The sequence below is a fragment of the Lytechinus variegatus genome, chromosome 3 (assembly GCF_018143015.1).
Source record: "Lytechinus variegatus isolate NC3 chromosome 3, Lvar_3.0, whole genome shotgun sequence".
Classification (NCBI taxonomy): domain Eukaryota; kingdom Metazoa; phylum Echinodermata; class Echinoidea; order Temnopleuroida; family Toxopneustidae; genus Lytechinus; species Lytechinus variegatus.
The window spans coordinates 72,780,899-72,799,528 of record NC_054742.1 but is presented as its reverse complement, the minus strand read 5'-3'; the positions used below and the strand labels follow the sequence as shown (position 1 = coordinate 72,799,528).

General features: G+C 35.4%; 1 protein-coding gene across 1 annotated transcript in view; it reads left to right on the top strand.

Moving 5' to 3' along the window:
- The window catches only part of LOC121411888 (leucine-rich repeat serine/threonine-protein kinase 2-like), a 108,734-nt gene that overhangs the window by 65,395 nt on the left and 24,709 nt on the right, over positions 1–18,630 (top strand). Inside the window, 16 exon segments of the mRNA XM_041604775.1 lie at positions 148–307; positions 1,931–1,985; positions 3,604–3,738; positions 4,332–4,490; positions 4,800–4,888; positions 6,114–6,217; positions 8,787–8,887; positions 9,967–10,047; positions 12,467–12,538; positions 12,888–12,922; positions 12,924–12,968; positions 14,164–14,291; positions 14,829–14,935; positions 16,511–16,584; positions 17,062–17,125; positions 18,024–18,089. Of these exon segments, the coding sequence (XP_041460709.1) occupies positions 148–307; positions 1,931–1,985; positions 3,604–3,738; positions 4,332–4,490; positions 4,800–4,888; positions 6,114–6,217; positions 8,787–8,887; positions 9,967–10,047; positions 12,467–12,538; positions 12,888–12,922; positions 12,924–12,968; positions 14,164–14,291; positions 14,829–14,935; positions 16,511–16,584; positions 17,062–17,125; positions 18,024–18,089 (1,475 nt within the window).

Here is an 18,630-nt window from a genome sequence, read left to right as displayed (position 1 = left end):
CAACAACTTAGAAAACATGCGAAACTGGGAATTTGTAAACTTCATCAGGGAAAATCAGGGAAAAATCAGGAAATTTTGTTTTCTTGAAAAGCTGGGATCCCTGGTTCTTTACACCATTACATGTATGTGTGTCTTTGTTTTTATCAGACCATGCAGAAGACTTCATCACCGATATGCAGATGAGAGTATTGGACGTGTGCAGGTCACCCGGCTTTCCAGCCATCAAGGGCTACATCGATCTCTCTGCCGTGACCGAGACGGGTGACATCCAAAGACTCAAGGGAATGATTGAAGATGTCATCCTGAAGTAAGTTCATGGGCAATTTCTCATGGGCTGTTTGATTCTGTTTTCAAGAATATATGTTCATTTTCAGAATTTCGAGAGTTTTGTTGAGCTTGAACAAGCACATCCTAAGCAGAAGGGCACCAGGCCCCACCAGGATGTATCTAGAAATTCTGGTGGGGTAGTTGTAAATTTGTATATATATAAGTTTGGAAATCTGACTTTGATCGATAATCCCTCTTTGGTTTTAGTGAATATCAATGTGTAATACCAATGAATAGATCAATTATTTCTCTTTAAAATGATGCCCTACATGGTATGATTATGGTTCACATTAAGGTTCAGTCCCTTGAAATTTGGGGCAAGGTCAAAATTTAAAAGTTGCAAAATGACACAATATTGAAAGTCACTGTTCTTTTTTTTCGATGGTGATGAGTTAGTTTCTCAGCGGTTTCTTTTGTTTTCATGCACCTTAACTTCAACATTAATATGGAATCAAACAAAAAGATAACGAACAAAGCATGTGTATTTCAAACCACGTCTCAAACCATGTTATCTCACAGAACCATCACTACATAAAAATGAAGAAGCCGGGGCTTGATTTGAATGGATTTTCATCTCTATTGACACAGACAAAAGAATCATGTTCTGTATTGACCCTTCATTTACTATTCCTGCTCTTTTTGCAGCCTTTCAATTCAGAGCTCATCCAACACTTATGAATCCTGCTCTTTTTTCATGATGACATGATCGTAACAAGCATGGTATCATTTTAAAGAAAATAAAATGATCTTGTGAATGATATCAAATATGCATTGTGTGAAATTGGGAGTTAGGAGAAATTAATGGCCAAACTCAGATTTCCAAACTGTTGCTGAGCTTGCGCCATGAGCATGTCTGGATGGTGTGTGCTCTCAATAAGACCTCACCATTATCATTATTATTTATCATTAAACTGATATATAACTTGTCAAAATTGATCAATAATGTATAGTATCTAATTGAACGTAGAAGAAATTTGGTTAGAGCTTCAAGGAGATAACAAGGTTTGAAGTTCAGGGTTCACTTTTATATTTGCACACTGTGCAATCTCAGTGAAACTTCCAAGCACCAAAAAAATCAATCTTGTAACTCGTCTTTTGCTCAAATAACAATTCAAATTAACAATTCAAATTTTTGCTGTATGAATAAGAATTAATATTTCAGAAAAGCTAATTCTACCTGTGGAAGACCAAATTACTGTGGGCTATTTCCAGAAAACCTTCCCTGAGGATTTATTGGGGTTGGCAGGTCTCATTTTAGTGCTGAGTTGCTTCGAAGCAAGAATGATCTTTTCCACAACCATATTCTTTGGTCAACCATCACCTAGCCATATAATATTTACTGATTTGAAGCATGAAGTTTCAATGATTTTTTCCCTTGATTTTGTTGTTATTATCTACATTACCTGGCCCCATTCACACTAAATGAATTAAAAAAAAAACAAGATTACCCAACTACTACAAGTACTTGTCAAATTTGACTGAATGTTATAGGAGCTAGATTATACTTCATGTCGTATTAAAAACTGTTGTAATTTCCTCTACTATTTTGATTGATATCAGTCATTACTTTTCTTTTTTTTGTGCGTTTTCTTGCTCTTGATAGTGAGAAGATCAAAGGTCAACCCATATTTGGTCAGATGATCCCGTATAGCTATTTGGTAAGTATAATGTGAAGTGTAGTCTTTTTGCAAATCAGAATATAAAGTATGGAAGTTAATTGATTGATGTACATTGTTCTGAGTTTGGTGTTGGAAACCTAGAGGGTGTTTCACAGAGATTTAAGTATGACTTAAGGTCGCACTTAAATGTCTAATTGCGAACAGTATAAAAGGCATGTCTGAATTGGTCAGATCATGCCAAGAAGACGCTTTTTACTGCCTACTGATCAATGAGATTGCGCGTTGCATTTCATGTACGCGTCAGCATTTAAGTGCGACCTAAGTCATACTTAAATCTTTGTGAAACACCCCCCTGATATTGAAGAAAGATTTTTGAAACCTTACAAAATGGAATCATTGTACTATAAATGTAAATAATGATAAAAATTAGTTGAAATGAAATATTGTATGATGTATTTTTTTTTTTTGTGAAAATCATTCAAGAAGGAGATTAGTTTTGTGATGCTTGAAAGGTATTTGTACATGTGTTTGAAAACTATATTTAGAAGCCAGTTAATTGATATTTATGATTATGACGTGAAGGGGCTGTGGGGGCTGTGTACTAGGTGATATTTTTTGGATGTTTCATTCAGCTGCCGGTAACTTATACATGATTTTTATACATGATCCTATTTTTCAACTTGTAAATCTGATTTACGATAAATTTCTCCTCCCATCAGCTCAAGTTGAAATTTAATCCTTTTCGATTCAAATGTTTGTTGGTGAAAAGTATTTGAATTTACATTGTATTGTAAAGCTTTCTTTAAAATCATACATGTAGATAGAGAGTAAGTTTACTCTAATTTTGTTTAAACGTATAATGGGGTCTCTACATGTATCTCATAAATCACCTTTTGTATTGACCAGTCTTTGTAAATTTACTTGTAAATTACAAACCCTTTGAAACCCCACCACTTTGCCTGTGCTGCCGTACTTTGGCAAAAGGAAGCAAGTTACACTGTACAAAAGTATGATTTGTTGTAAGTAAGCAATGTGTGTTCGTCATTTACATAGGTGTCATTGCAATTTAACAGCATATTTTTCTCAATAATAATAATTATACTTGCTTATACATGTATAGCGCTTAATACTTACTTTGTAAGAAGTCTCTAAGCGCTCTACAGTATATGCAGCATAATTACCCTGGCTTTAGAAGTGCAGCTGTTATGCGCGCTGTGTTTCAAGGAATAAATTCCTGCCAGGTACCCATTTACATCACCTGGGTTGAGTGCAGCACATTGTGGATCAATTTCTTGCTGAAGGAAATTACGCCATGGTTGGCATTTGAACCCACGACCCTCTGTTTCAGAGTCCGGAGACTAATCCACAACGCTCCACAATATCAATATCTTTCCATTTAACGATAATTTATCACCCAAATTTTGACTGAACGTGCAACATACGAAGGGTGTTTCAGAAACAACAATAACTCATATTTGACTGATGTGTCACTTGCTTCATTTTGCCAAAGTTGGGCAGTGTGATTCACAGAGGCTTGAGCAGCTCCTGTCGGAGCAGATGAAGCGATTAAAGATTATTATAACATGTTGGTGTAGAGATGGAGGTGACTGTGTACAACTGAGATAGCTTAAACCCTTTGCCTTTGATTCCCTCACAGAGACTTGAGCAGCTCCTGCAGGAGCAGGTGAAGCGATTGAAGGGTGAAGGGATGCCTCCTGTGATGTTGCATAAACAGGTTATCAAGATGATCAGGGAGAATGATCTTCAGCTGGATGATAATGAACTCTCGCAGGTAGGTGTCATAGAGGAATGGCCAGCTCCATTCTTGGCCCTCGTCATCATCATCTTCACCATGATCATCATTACTACAATATGCGTCATCATCATCTTTTCTATCATCATCATCATCGTTGTCATTGTGATCATCATCATCAACAACATCATCATCTTTACCATCATCTTCCTCATCATCATCATCATCATCTGCATGTTCACCAATGTCATTATCTAAAATGGCTGTTTTACTCTTGTTATTCTGTCTCCTCTAATTCCATCCATAATCATGATTATGATTATAATCTTCATGAATAACTTTAGCATTATCACCACCATCACATCATCATAATCATTATCGTCGTCGTCGTTGTTATCATCATCATCATTGCTATCCTCATCATCATCATCATCACCATCATCATCATCATCATCATTGCTACCATCATCAATAGTGACTCATGAATAATGCGCCTTCCATCTCTTCATTTTCAAAAACACCTACACAGTATACAAAATTTCAAGTCAAATTTCTTTTCTTCTCTGAATTGCCAACGTAGTGCGTCCAGCCCTTTCTATAAACAAACTTTTCATTCTCATTTCTGTGTACAGGCGGTAAGGTTCCTCCACGAGACGGGTGTCCTGCTCCACTATGATGACCCCTCCCAGCAGCTAAGGAATGTCTACTTCATCGAGCCTCAGTGGTTATGTAAGGTCATGGCAAGGGTCATCACCGTCAGGGAGATCAATCCTCTCGTCAGCAAAGAAGGGGTAAATATTTCCAAAATTTTTCTTTTTGTGGGGGGGATAAAATTTCTTGTACGTTGTTGGTACATGTATATATATGGCACATGACCAATAAGGGATCTGCTCTTATGTGAAATTATGAAATAAAACCTTTTAACACTCTATAAAAGTCTGCTGATCTTTTGCTTTATCCCAAATCTTCAGCACTCATTATTTTTCTGCTTTTATTGAAATCAAACTTCATGCCAGGATAAACTTCCGTGTCTCCGAGTTTTTGGCTTTGGATCAAATCATCAACTCTTGACACTGTTTTATTTTATTTTTTTCTATCAGATCATGAAGGTGAAAGACATTTCATTGCTGTTCAATGATGGAGACATACCCAAGCAACTCATCCCCCAATACCTCAAATTATTAGAAAGGTGAGTCATTTTTATGTCTCTTTTAATAATAATGATTGGATTATTTGATTAATTGATTTGATTTGATTTGATTGAAGGATTTTATTGATTATATCCTTGCAGTCAAAAGACTGAATTGCAATGGTTAAAATGTACGGTGTATACAAGATAAAAATCAATGATAAATATTACAGTTAAATGTGTGGTTCAAGTAATGAATAGTAAATAAGATAGTGACATAGAGGCGCGATAACTCAGTTGGTAGAAGGGTGGATTCGTATTCTGGTGACCCGGGTTTGATTCCCATTTAGTGCGCTAGTGCCCTTTGGTAGGGCATTAATCCTCTTTACCAGGTCCTTCGGAGAGGACCTTAATCTGTCGGTCCTCTGGTTGCTTGCTTACAAGCATTCATGCTTTCTTGGCAATCAGGTAAAAAATCCCTCACCAATCACATAAGAACATAGAAGTCCATATTACAATCTTTTAAAGAGAATGTTTGTATCTAGTGATAATAAATATTAATGATATAAATTATATATTTTTACATATTATATATTTCATGTAGTTCTTGATACATCACGGGCCTGTCTTACAAAGAGTTGCGATTGACCCGATCAATCGCAACAATGGAAAGCCAGCAAAGGCATTATATGAAATGCATGTTTGTTCAATAAAAAAATCTTGATATTAATGTATACATGAATTCATTGATTTCTTGACAATTTGGTGTGTTCTCCATTGTTAACGAAGGACATTTTGCAAATTTCCTGTAGAAAAAATTATGACACTGATAGATTTCCATAGAGTTACTATTGATTGGATCAATCGTTACTCTTTGTAAGATGGGGCCCAGAACGACTTTCTAATTGCTTTAGATATATATTGTTACCCTGGTCATTGCATTATAGGTCCAACATTACAGATTCATATTGTCATCTCATTTGTTACTCAAATCATTCATGAGTGTCTTGGAATGATAACTGTATTAATTTTCATCGCTATTATGACATGATGAAAGAGCAATTAGATCATAAGAAACATGTAATTTTAAATTATGATGTTATAGCCTGCCTGGGCTATTTGAAATTGCATAGCTGATTTAGCATGAGAAATGTTGAGGGGAGGGGGATTAATAAGCCCCCCCCCCCCCCCGTCCCCATATAGGGTTAAGCTGAACTTCAGAAAATAATGATAATCTGTTTTATTTGATATTTTGGATCTGAGATTGTTTTATTTAATGTTTTAGGTTTGAGGTGTCTCTACCGGTGAGTGATGATAAGATACTGTTACCGTGCAAGGTTCCCATCCAGAAACCAAATATAGCACTACCGATATCAGATGCCAGGCAAGGTAAGTTTGAACAAGCTGGGACAGTGAAGTGGTTGTGATTGGTCAGTTTGAAGGATGGATGTCTGTGATTGGTTGGTTGATAAATCTAATGGATGATGGCTGCAAGGTTCTCATTGAGAAACCAAATATAGCACTACCAATATCAGATGCCAGGCAGGGTAAGTTTGAACAAGCTGGGATGGATAAGTGGTTGTGATTGGTCAGTTCGAAGGATGGATGTCTGTGATTGGTTGGTTGATAAATCTAATGGATGAAGGTTGCAAGGTTCACATTCAGAAACCAAATATAGCACTACCGATATCAGATGCCAGGCAAGGTAAGTTTGAACAAGCTGGGATGGATAAGTGGTTGTGATTGGTCAGTTCGAAGGATGGATGTCTGTGATTGGTTGGTTGATAAATCTAATGGATGAAGGTTGCAAGGTTCACATTCAGTAACCAAATATAGCACTACCGAGATCAGATGCCAGGCAAGGTAGGACTGATGGATAAGGGTTTGTGATTGGTCAGTTTGAAGATGAATGACAATGTCTGTCATTGGTTAGTTGATGAAATGAAGGGATTGAAAAGGCTTGGATGGATAAATGGTTGCGATTGGTCAGTTTGAGGGATGGATGTCTGGGATTTGTAGGTTGATTTGACTGATAAATCTGAAGGTATTAAACAGTCAAGGAAGGATAAGTGGTTGTAATTGGTCAGTTTTAACAATGACTATCTGTCATTGGTTGGTTGATGATGCTGATGGATGAAGTTTGAAATGGCTGGGATGGATAAATGTATGTGATTGGTCAGTATGAGGGATGGATGTACGAGGGATGGATAAGGGATGGATGAGGGATGGATAAGACTGGTTGGTAGATCAGTTGGTTCATTTTGTCATTGTTTCAGATCTATTTGCAGAATGGGACTTGAATGTGTAAATTTGTTGTCGAAGAGGTGGATTGGTAATACACATGTATTTGGGGTTTGTTATTTGTCATTTAGACGGGTGGACAATTTAATGTGCGGATAGATTCACTAAATATTTGACTACCATACCTGCCTGGCTGGCTGACAGGTTGAGCTAATCCATTGAATTTAGAATAGATTTGAATGTGAATGCAAATGTGAATGCCAATGTCAATGGAAATGTGAATTTAAATGTGAATGCAAATGTGAATGATCATTTTAGTGAAGAGATGTATTTTTTTATCAGTATGGTACTGTACATGTAGCTCGTTTTTTATGCTTGTTCTCTGACTATTTGCTCTTGAGCCCTTTGTATTCCTTGTGTACTTTGTCATGTGACCCCTTTTTTCTTCTGTCTTTATGAAACTTCCCCCTAGATATTTTGGTGCGTCTTTATTCCATGCACTATATCCCTATGGACCTATGGATGAGACTAAATCACAGTCTGCTTCTATACACCAAGTATATGTTGCCGAGAACGCCAAGAGTGAGAACTGGAAACCCAAAATTCTTGTTTAAATTTACTAACCTCTTTTTATTATCTCAAGTGGAACATGATTAAACCATTATGATAACCGATTTATTCAGATAACAAGTTGCGTTTGCATGCTTGTCTTGCAAAGGGATTGTACTTGGTGTGTGTTCATACAAACTAAATGGCTTAAACCATGTGCTATGTTGCTTCTTCTAACAAGGTTTCAAATTTGTTGATAATTCTATTTTAAATATTTGGTCGCTAACTTCAGCATGATACATAATATATTATGCATGAAACTTCTGCAATTATGTTCTTTTTAGAAATTAATTTACTTGTTTTGGGAATGGAGCAATGTAAGTAAAAAATAACTTTGGTATTCTATCTTTCGTATTGTTTTCCCTGTTTATGTACTTCACTTTCTTTGTGATCCTCTTTTCCCTTGTTTTTTTTTTTTTTTTAAGGATTCAATAAACGCTCTCCTCTCCTTCATTACATCTTTTTTGTTTCACCAGTGAATGGCAATGACTTGACACAATCGATGTGATTTGATATTCTTGCATGTAATAATAGAGGGGGGTTTATTTTCAGTATTTTAAGTTATTTTCTTTCAGGATAGAGGGGGTCTTGTTGTGGTATCATGATTGCGGTAAATCTATAGGTGGTGTGGTGATAATGAAGAATGAAAATGGCAATGAAATCATTATATTATGATATGATTTTTGGAAGTGGTCTTTTTGTTATATTTTTATGTTTCTGGTGAGTTTGGCTGTTTCATTTGAATTCATCATTACACCCTGTATATGTTCTTAAAAAGAGATATTAACAGTTGTGTAAGAATTTATATGAAGAGAGAAAGAAATATCTGAACCATTTTAAATAGAAAGCTTAATATTATCAGCATTGTTTTGCATGAATAATGTAAATACATGTATGTTTTTTGTGCAAAATGTGAAATAATAACTCTTTTTACTTCCCAATATTTGTGATTTTCTTCAGATTATGAAATAAAGAAAATTCTCTGATCAATATAAATCATTAAAACTTGAGATTGAAATAATATTCGTAATATGATTTGTACAAAACACATATATGAATATTTATAGTTCCTTGGTTTTTATAACATACTTTGTGATTTTTGAAACAGATGTTCTCCTGCGCTACTATGACATGCCGTACATCCCTCTAGGCCTGTGGTCAAGGATGGTCCTACGTCTTTTACTCTTCTCAAAACACATGATGAATGGAGTGAGATATTTTACTTGTAACTTGAGAGCAAACCCGATCGTCTGATGATCAATAATATCATTGGACAAGTCCACCTCAACAAAAAGTTGATTTCAATAAAAAGAGAAAATCCAACAAACATAACACTGAAAATTTCATCAAAATCAGATATAAAATATGAAAGTTATGACATTTTAAAGTTTCGCTTAATTTCACAAAATAGTTTTATGCACATCCTGGTCAGTATGCAAATGAGGAGACTGACGTCATCCACTCACTATTTGTATTTTCTTATATGAAATATGAAATATTCTAAGTTCCATCCCATTGTCAAGTGAAACAAAGATTAATTCCTCCCTGAACGTGTGGAATTAGCAATGTTTTGATATTGTAGGGTTCAGTCTAGTTGATCCTTATTGTCAAATCTGTAAAAAAACAAAATGAAATATTGTATAATTCAAACAATAAAAAACGAAAGAAATAGTGAGTGAGGGACATCATCGACTGTCTCATTTGAATGTCACTGAGTTGTGCATATCACTGTTTTTTGCTTTCAAGTTTTCAAGAAATGTACATTTTTGAAGTGTTGTGATATATTTGCTGTGAATCAATTAATGGGTTAACTCAGTTTATATGCCTTTTTGATAGATAACTCACATGAATTTTTGAATAAAGTTCACATTTTTTAGCTTTTCTTCCCAATAGTACTTTCTATTTTCCCCATTTTAGCATAGAATTCAAACCCTTTGTTTTTTTTTCCTGTATTCTGTTATATGTGCTAGGGTACTACTTGCATGATATGAGCTTCACCGCTCCTGAATGAACTTTCTTTGGATTCTTGATTGAAAAACAATCTTAGGAGTGAATCTGTCATTCATTTCATCCTTTAAAATAAATCCCAAAACTTTGATTTCTTCCACTACTAGTCCACCCAATAGTCAATTCTGTCTATTTTGTAGAATATGCAAAGAATCCAAGTCTAACTTACTTTCTATACTCTCTCTAATAATTATCATTCATGCTAACATTTACTGCATGTCTTTAGAGCCTTTCTTGCTCTCAAACTATATCACTAACTGCTTTATTCTTCTAAATGCTAGGAGGAGGATCATGCGGAGACCATTCCCATTTGGCACATGCCTGTCTTGAACACACAGGGATCTGTCACATCTCACCAACAGGTTAGCTATGTAGGGCCCTGTTGCAAAAAATGATGGGATTAGTCGCAACTTAAAAAAAGAAATCATTCCCATTTGGCACATACCTGTTCTGAAACTCATGGATCTATGACATCCCACCTACAGGTTAGCTATCTGGGGGCCTGTTGCAAAATCTGCTGTGATTAATCGCAACTTAAATAACTCATCAGTATATGGCAAGTGCTTGTCTGGTATGCTTTAAACGGATCTGCCACATCCCACCTACAGGTTAGCTATCTGGGGCCCTGTTGCAAAATCTGCTGTGATTAATCGCAACTTAAAAAAAAAAAGAAATCATTCCTGTAGGGCACATGCCTATTCTGAACATGCAGGGATCTGTCACATCCCATTAACAGGTGAAGGGCCCTGTTGCAAAAATATATGATTAATCACAACTTTAAAAAGAAATCATTCCTGTACATGGCACATGCCTGTCTTGAACACACAGGAATATGTCACATCCCACCAACATGTTAGCTATGTAGGGCCCTGTTTCAAATAATGATGCCATTAATCACGACTTAAATAATTCATTGGTATATATGGCAAGTGCTTGTCCCGTATGCTATAAAGGGATCTGCCACATCCTACCTACAGGTTAGCTATCTGGGGCCCTGTTGCAAATCTGCTGTGATTAATCACAACTTTGACATACATCAAACACAAGTTCCAAAATTAGAGCACCACAATCATTGTTGGAGTTTTCCTCATTGGTTTATGGTTTGGGGCCCTTCTCCAAGCTGGGAAATTTCATCATTTCTTTATGTTTGGTTTATTTGTATGACACCAGAACACAGTAGATCTACATGTTCACGTATGCTAAGAATTAACCTTGATCATAAAGACTTTCTATTCGGATTATTGCTATTAGCCGTGTTTGGAATTTAAAAAGAAAATTGCTTGAGTCGACTCTTAGTGAGATAAGTTTCAATTTTAGAATAAACCTGTCCATTAATTAGCTACATGTAACAAGTGAGGAAATCAAATTAAAACAGAGTATGAAAATAGAGTAATAAACATTCAACTGTTCACTGCTTACATACATGTAGGCTGATAATGTAATTCACAGTTAAACTTGACTATTCCTTTTAATTGTCAGAAAACAGCTTTTAAAACGGACATACTGAAGCTATTCAACATGCACTCGTCGGCGTGCGTGTTTTCATCTGAAGATGCTACTGCAATTAGCCTGTTGTACTGTAGATTGAGCCTGCCTATACATGTATGCTGGCTTGGTCTATGGAAAATGTTGCTAACTTTTAATTACTAATTTTCGAATGGGTTAGGCTATTAATCTTTGTGTAATTGTTTTCTACTAATTCTTGTTTCATTTTGCAGTGTGAATGTATAGTGGGGCAGTCTAGAATACTAAAATACAATTGTGTTTGCAATACTAAATATATATTATTCTGCTCTAATCAACTGATATTTTACTGCTGGCTTTGGGAATTGTTGTTTAATGGTTTTCTAACATTAATCAAAACTAATAATCCTTTCTTAAGGCTTTTTGTAATTATCATACTTTTGTCTAAACTTGCAAGTCAGAATTAGCAAATTATTGTACAATGTATGCTGTTATATTCTTCATTGCTGCTATTAATTCTGTAGTTTTCCGGTAAATTTCAACAAACCTAACAATATTTTAGCATTAATGTATCTATATATGTATATCCAATGCTCATATGAGATTGTGACTTGTGTATAGTATAAGTAGTGATATATTCAATCAGTTCAATAATTGAAAGCTTCCGTTTGATGTACGTTCAAAAGTAAGAACAATCCCCAAAGGTACAACAAAATCAAAACGTATTGATCGGATGTAGATTTTTTAAAAATGTATTCATTATAGAATAAATTTCTGTATGGATTAAGTGCAACATGTTAATATTTCCCCTTTACCTTAATCCTTTATAGGACATTCTACACAGTGTACCGTAAGTCATTCTGTGATTGTCCATTCCGTTCCCACCATGCGAACCTTCATACATTGTTTGTTAATATTTGTTTTTTAATGGAACTTTGACTTTTTTTCATTATCCTTCAGCATTATTATTTGTAAAAGAGTATATTTCATCTACATGTAGCTATCTTGGATGAATAACTTTCAAATAATTGAAAGTAATTTATGAATATGTGAGAGGAGACAATTTTTTGGGAGTTCTGGGGGAGTGCTACATAAAACAAATAATCAGATTTTTTCACATGACCTTTGCATCTGATTGGCTCAGAGCAAGTTTGTTGGTGAAATCCCTTACTTTTCTTTCATGAATACCTTCCCAGATCAATATTTTTACTCCTTATTATCTTTCTTGCACAGATTTGAAGAGAATTACACGTACATTTATACTAGATTATCTATTCATTCATAATCACTTATTGTTTCTACATGTTTAATTCTCAGTTTCGCATGAGATCGCACGAGGAACCCGAGACTGTGTTCTGGAGGGAAGGTATATATGTCTGCTGGTCAGAGGTGAGAAATGCTGATTACGGCAATGAATAAATATGTTTAGACTCTTATAAATCTTAAAAGGATTGAATTATATGGTATGGTATAGGGCCAATTTCATAAAGAGTTGCAGCTAATACAACTATGCCGTTATTGCAACTGCCATTGAAACCTTTATTGTGATAAGCTGCTGATCTGATCACAGTTCCCATATTGGGAAAGTATTGGGAGCCTATAACAGCAGCATAAAATTTGAATTTGAAATGATTTGATGCACCTTATAGAGTGGGTATTGGTTGTTGAATGGAAGTTTAGAAGGTACATGTAGTTATTAACTTTTTTTGTGTGTGGCTTTTTTATATTTAATTTTCAGGAAGCCTTCTTCTTAATAGAGCCATTGAAGAAAGGAGGATACTCTCAAGATTACAGTTCCTAAGACAAAGCAAGGTTACAGGTACACAAACCAATTTAACTGATTTGGTATTGAATGCTATGATTGATTTGTTGTGTGTGGTCAGTAGTATCAATTGTAAATAATTGTTCTGTGATCTATTTGCTGAGCTTTGTGTGAAAGAGACCAAGCTCTGACTTTGAATTGTGAGTGAAACTGATTCAAGGATATGTGGAAAAGATTTTACGATGCACCTGTATTCTGATACATGTATGTTTTGTGTACTGAAATTTAATGTGAAATGACCAAAATGTTAACTTGACACAATTCTGCGGAGAATTGTATGCACTATGTTAGAAATATGTTTTTGTGATCCATATAGAATATATAGTCACAAGTCTGTTCCATTTTATAATCTGCATTCAGTACAGTGGTGTCATAAGTCAGTGAGCCCAACCAGAAAATGAACACATTTAAAGTGTTCAAGTTCTGCCATGTTTTAGATATGTATTTGTGAAAGTCAGGTGATGAAATATTACTTGTACATTCAATAAAGTTTGTTTTCTCTGGGTTTGCCAAACTTGTAGTGTTGTTGTCTACATTCAAACCTCAGCATGAAGGAGTGTATTTTCTGGTGGGGTTCACTACCTTTTGAGCACAACTGTACATTCCCCCTTTATATTTGGCTTTGGGGCAATACCATGAAGATATCATTTTTTGTTTGTCTGACCCCCAATTTTCTCTATTCTACTGTAACTTCACTTCATAAGCCATGATTATTTGTGAGTATTGCCATTATTTGTATGACCTAGAAGCAAAGACAAATATCATGAGGAAGTCAGACACACATTCATGGAATTGTCCTTGCATAGTTCTTGATCATTGTCCCATCTACTTCTTTCCTTGTAGTGTTTTGTAACTCTTTTCTTACGTCATGAGCAACCTTACAAATGACTTGTGACCCTCTTAGGAACTAAATCATCACCAGTGGAAATCTAGTGCATATTTCATGAAAGAGTTACAACTGTTGTTCCTTTGCCATTATGGCAACTACCATGGTACCAGGGCTAAGCAGCCAATCACTTCAAAGTTACCATGGTAGTTGCTATAATGGCAAAGTACAACAGTTGCAAATCTTTACGAAATGGGCCCCTGGTGTGTATATACAAGAAAGGATCACCAGTCGTTCATAAAGTCGCTTGTAACTTACAACAGCATTTTATGAAACACCCTCCTTGTCTGCCTTGATCCCTCCCAGACTCCTAGGCCTGGTCAGTGATCACCTTGATGACCTGATAGAGGAATGGTTCCCTGGTCTATGTGAGCTAGATCCTAGACTAGGTAGACCCCTGGTCCAGAGGCTCGTACCTTGCATTATGTGTGACGGTAAGATAGACTTATCTCTTAGTATACCCTATAGAGACCCCTGGTCAAGAGTCTTGTTTTCTAAAATCAAAATTCTGTGTTATCTGGTGCTCTTAATACCACATTCCATTTTCTTTCTTGTATAAACATATGATAAAGCAACTGTAAATAATGAAAATCTTAGAAAAACATAAGTTTCCATTTGCAAATAAAGCTTGGCAAATGCATGCTAAACATGTTCAAGAGGTTTGATTGGCAATTTTCTTTTAACTTATTCTTAGTTTTGTTTCATTGAATTTTGCCTTGATTTTTATTTTATTTGGGGGTAATTCAAATTTTGGCTTAAAAATTGCATTTTCTGTAAATTTCTGTAAATTCTGTGTACTTGGTGGATTCCATGAATTTTTTCCTATTCTGTATACATGTACCTATATATTTGATGCGCTGTTATAGAAATAGTGTCTTGATTGATGAAAACCGACATGTTCATATATGTGTACATGAACATTATATCCAAGAATTGGGTCTTGTTACAATGTATGTCAACTCTCTTCCCAGGCCGTCCTCATCTCCATGATTTGAGTGATCTGTTGGATCTATCTGAGAAGAGTGATACCATAACATGCCCCAACCATCCAACTAGGAAGGTTCCCCTACAGATTCTGGTAAGTTAACATCAATAGCTCAATATCATGTACAGCACTCTCCTTCGAGACCATTAATTAACCCTTTGAACCCTACATTATTTGGGGCGGCTGTGATCCATACCCTGAATCAATTGCACATACTGACTACATTCACTCTCCCATGATTCGAGCCCCAACGGCATCTTCTCCCTGCTGGTACCCGGCCTTGCCCGGCCCAGCTGAAGTTGTTAAGCTTCTTGTCAACACCAAATCTTAACCGAAGGTCAAGTTTTTGAAATGACAGCATAACCTAGAAAGTATATTGGTCTAGTTTATAAAACTTGGATATAAGAGTCGTCAGTATCACTGAACATCTCATGCGAGTTGCAGGTCACATGAACAAAGTCAAAGGTCATTTAAGGTCATTGAACTGGCAATTTTAGAGGTAATTATTAGATTGCTGTCATAATTTTTAAAGTTTATAGATATAGTGTATAAAATGTGGATATACATTTAGGGGTAATCAAGTATCACTGGCAAGTTATAGGTCACATGATCAAGGTCAAATGTCAATGAACGTAGTATTGTATCATTATATGAGTGGTGTTTTTTGTGAATAATTATTTTATAGTAGTTTCAAAGTCAGCACTGCTGTTATATTGAATCGCATGATGCAGGTGAGGCATTTTACTTGTTTATGCTAGAACCTTCGAAAATCTCAATACTGGTCTTGACCGAATCATCAACTGAATATCCCTATGCATACTAGAAAGATGACGTCAATTTCTAAAGATCACCTGACATTTAGAACCCATGTTTTTTAAGTCACATGGCTTTGGTATTCCGGCCTATTGGGTATTTGCTGCGTCACTGGTAGGCTGGTATTCAATTCCAACCTATCGGGTTCAAAGGTTAAAAGTACTCCTAAAGGTCCTTTTCTATTGCGTTGAGTATGGCCCCATGTACTGTTAAATGTGTCATGGATTACTTTTCCTTTGCCCCAAGGTTGTGCATGCATGCTCCATCCAGCTTATGGATATGGATGGTTAACATCCTATTCCTCTAAGCTCAGAGAATTAAGATGGGTCCAATCAAACGTAAAATAGATAGTCATTGATTTCACACTGTTTCAGCTGATATTTATGTGTACCAATATTCTTTTAAAAAAAAATTATCTGCACATATTCATAAGTTATTTAATGATTTCAGGGGGGGGGGGTTTACCTGAATACCAATATTTGACACTTGAAATAAGCAGAAGCTTCCCCTTGTTATGTACAGTATTTCATCAATATAAGTGTTTGCTGTGCCATTCCTTTTAAATTCGTTCAGGGCTATGTATGATTTGTGGCACTTTTTGATCAGCTTTTATTTTCAAATTGGCAACATTCCTATTTCGTTTTTCATTGCTGTACATTCAATTTTTATGCAGTTATTTTTTTTAATGAAAGTGCTGTAGAATATGAAATAAAAAAAGGCAGTGTCAAGGTGTTTAACATTTGACCAATGCAACTTGGTGATAATCAAGTTGTCATAGAGATTGTATTGATTTGAAGTTGTGCAATAGTGGATAGAGTGATTGATATAATGATCAAAATTTCTTGTCTCTATCAGGCTCCAGATGTGACCCTTGCAGACCTGGAGGATAAGTTTCTTCTTGATCCTAGAAAACTCAACTTCATTCAGAGGTCAGAAAATGACAAAATATCCATTTTATGATCAGTACTTTTAATTGTAACAGTGCATGTATTTATGATTTTTTTGTTGTTGATAATCTGGTTGTGTTTGAGGACCTACAGGGTCTCGTTTCTCAGATATTATAAAAAAACAAAACAAAAACATTTGAAGTTAGTGTAATTTGTTTAAAATACAAGCAGTTGTATAGAATTTACATGACTATAATGATCTGTACCATTTAAAATACATGTATGGTTGCTATGACACTAGATAAACTTCATATTTGGAACTTTTTTTAAAATGAAAGATATATGCACAAGGTGGAGATATATATTATATCAGAGTTCAGCCAATTAAAAATAGTTACACGTATCTCTCCTTAGGTTATGTGTAAAGGTAGCATGAGTATTTTTACGGAAAAAGTTAATGGAACTCAAAATGGTATGGATGAAGAATGTAAATGAGTCTTTAATGTATACTTTCCTTAGGTCGGAGAATTTACTAGGAGATGGAAGCTTTGGTTCGGTGTATAAAGCAACATACAGAGACAAGGTATGGAGGATGTTTCTTGAAGTGTTATTTAGTCTTGGGAGGCATTAAAAGAAACTTGCGATCAATTGCAGGTCTATTTTCTGTCCCTAAGTCAATCATGTCTTACAATTAATTGTGAATTATCGATTGATTGTTGATTTGCTTCTTGAAACTAGGAGTGTAATCTGGGCCCAGTCTTACAAAGAGTTCTGATTGATTCGATCAACCACAACTATGGAAAGCCAGCAACGTTAACATCTGAAATGCATGTTTATTCAAATTATTTTTTGGATATGATGTATCTTCATATATTCATTGTTTTCTTGACGATTTGGTGTGCTTCACTTTGTTCACAAAGTACACTGTGGGAATCTTCTGAAGAAAAAAATTATGACATTGATGGATTTCCATATAGTTGTGATTGAATGGATCAATCGTAACTCTTTGTATGACAGGGCCCCAATTTTCAAGTGATTTCAAAAATTTTCGTGCAACACCTTCTTAGACTGTTCTTTCTACCAATGGGTTCATTTGCTAGATTAGTCAGCATAATTTTGTGGATCATTGTAAAAAAAATCTAGAAAAAAACAAGAAAAAAAAAAATTCAGTGTATTCAGTCATATTATATTTCTCATATAAGATGTATTCACTATTTGTTTTTAGAAACAAAAAGGTAAAATGAGGCAAGTCTTTCAGTCTTTTCAAATTTGATTCTAAAATTGATATAAACTGCAGCCCTATTTAAATAATGGAAAATGTTGTATTCAGTTTAATGCAGATTCGATTTGCTCATACAGAATAGATAATTGCTGTGCATATTCATTTTAAATCCAGTTAAAGGGCTTGATGTACATGTAGGGGGGTGCTGTCAAGCTGTGTAATTGAATTATTTGCGTCTTTTTTGTGTGTCTTGATGCAGTCTGTCGCTGTCAAGGTATTCAGCAAGGGCGGGGAGAGTCATCCACATAGACTGCTACGTCAGGAGGTAAATCAATTGTGTTTTTTATAATTCATGCATGCAAGTTACGCTCTTATTTTGACGTTACTTTTTCACACACCTCAGTTGGGCAGTCAATATAACTTTTTCCCTCAGGGCTGCGTCCCTCAAGGGAAGATGGTAATTGCGGGACCAACCTCAGATAAATATATTGTATTTCCCATTATATCCTCCATGTTGATTAAATAGATTAAATCCTGTATAGCAATTGGTTCAAATAGCATCATGTGACCAAATAGATTCTAACTTTGATGTTGAAACAAATCGCCCACGAAGAAAATTTGCTATGCCATGATGTCAATGATAGAATACTAACTAGTCTATCATTGACGTCATCGATCATGCAATCTCTCGGATGCACAGGATGGAGAGTGAGGCAACTCAGATAAATACATGTATGTCCCATTATACACTATACATTCACAAAGCCTTTACATATATAGAAAAAAAGTACTGACTGCACGTTTATTCGGGCAGTAGTTAACCCCAGTTTACACCTCAGTTATATTGAGACTATTATAGGTCTTCT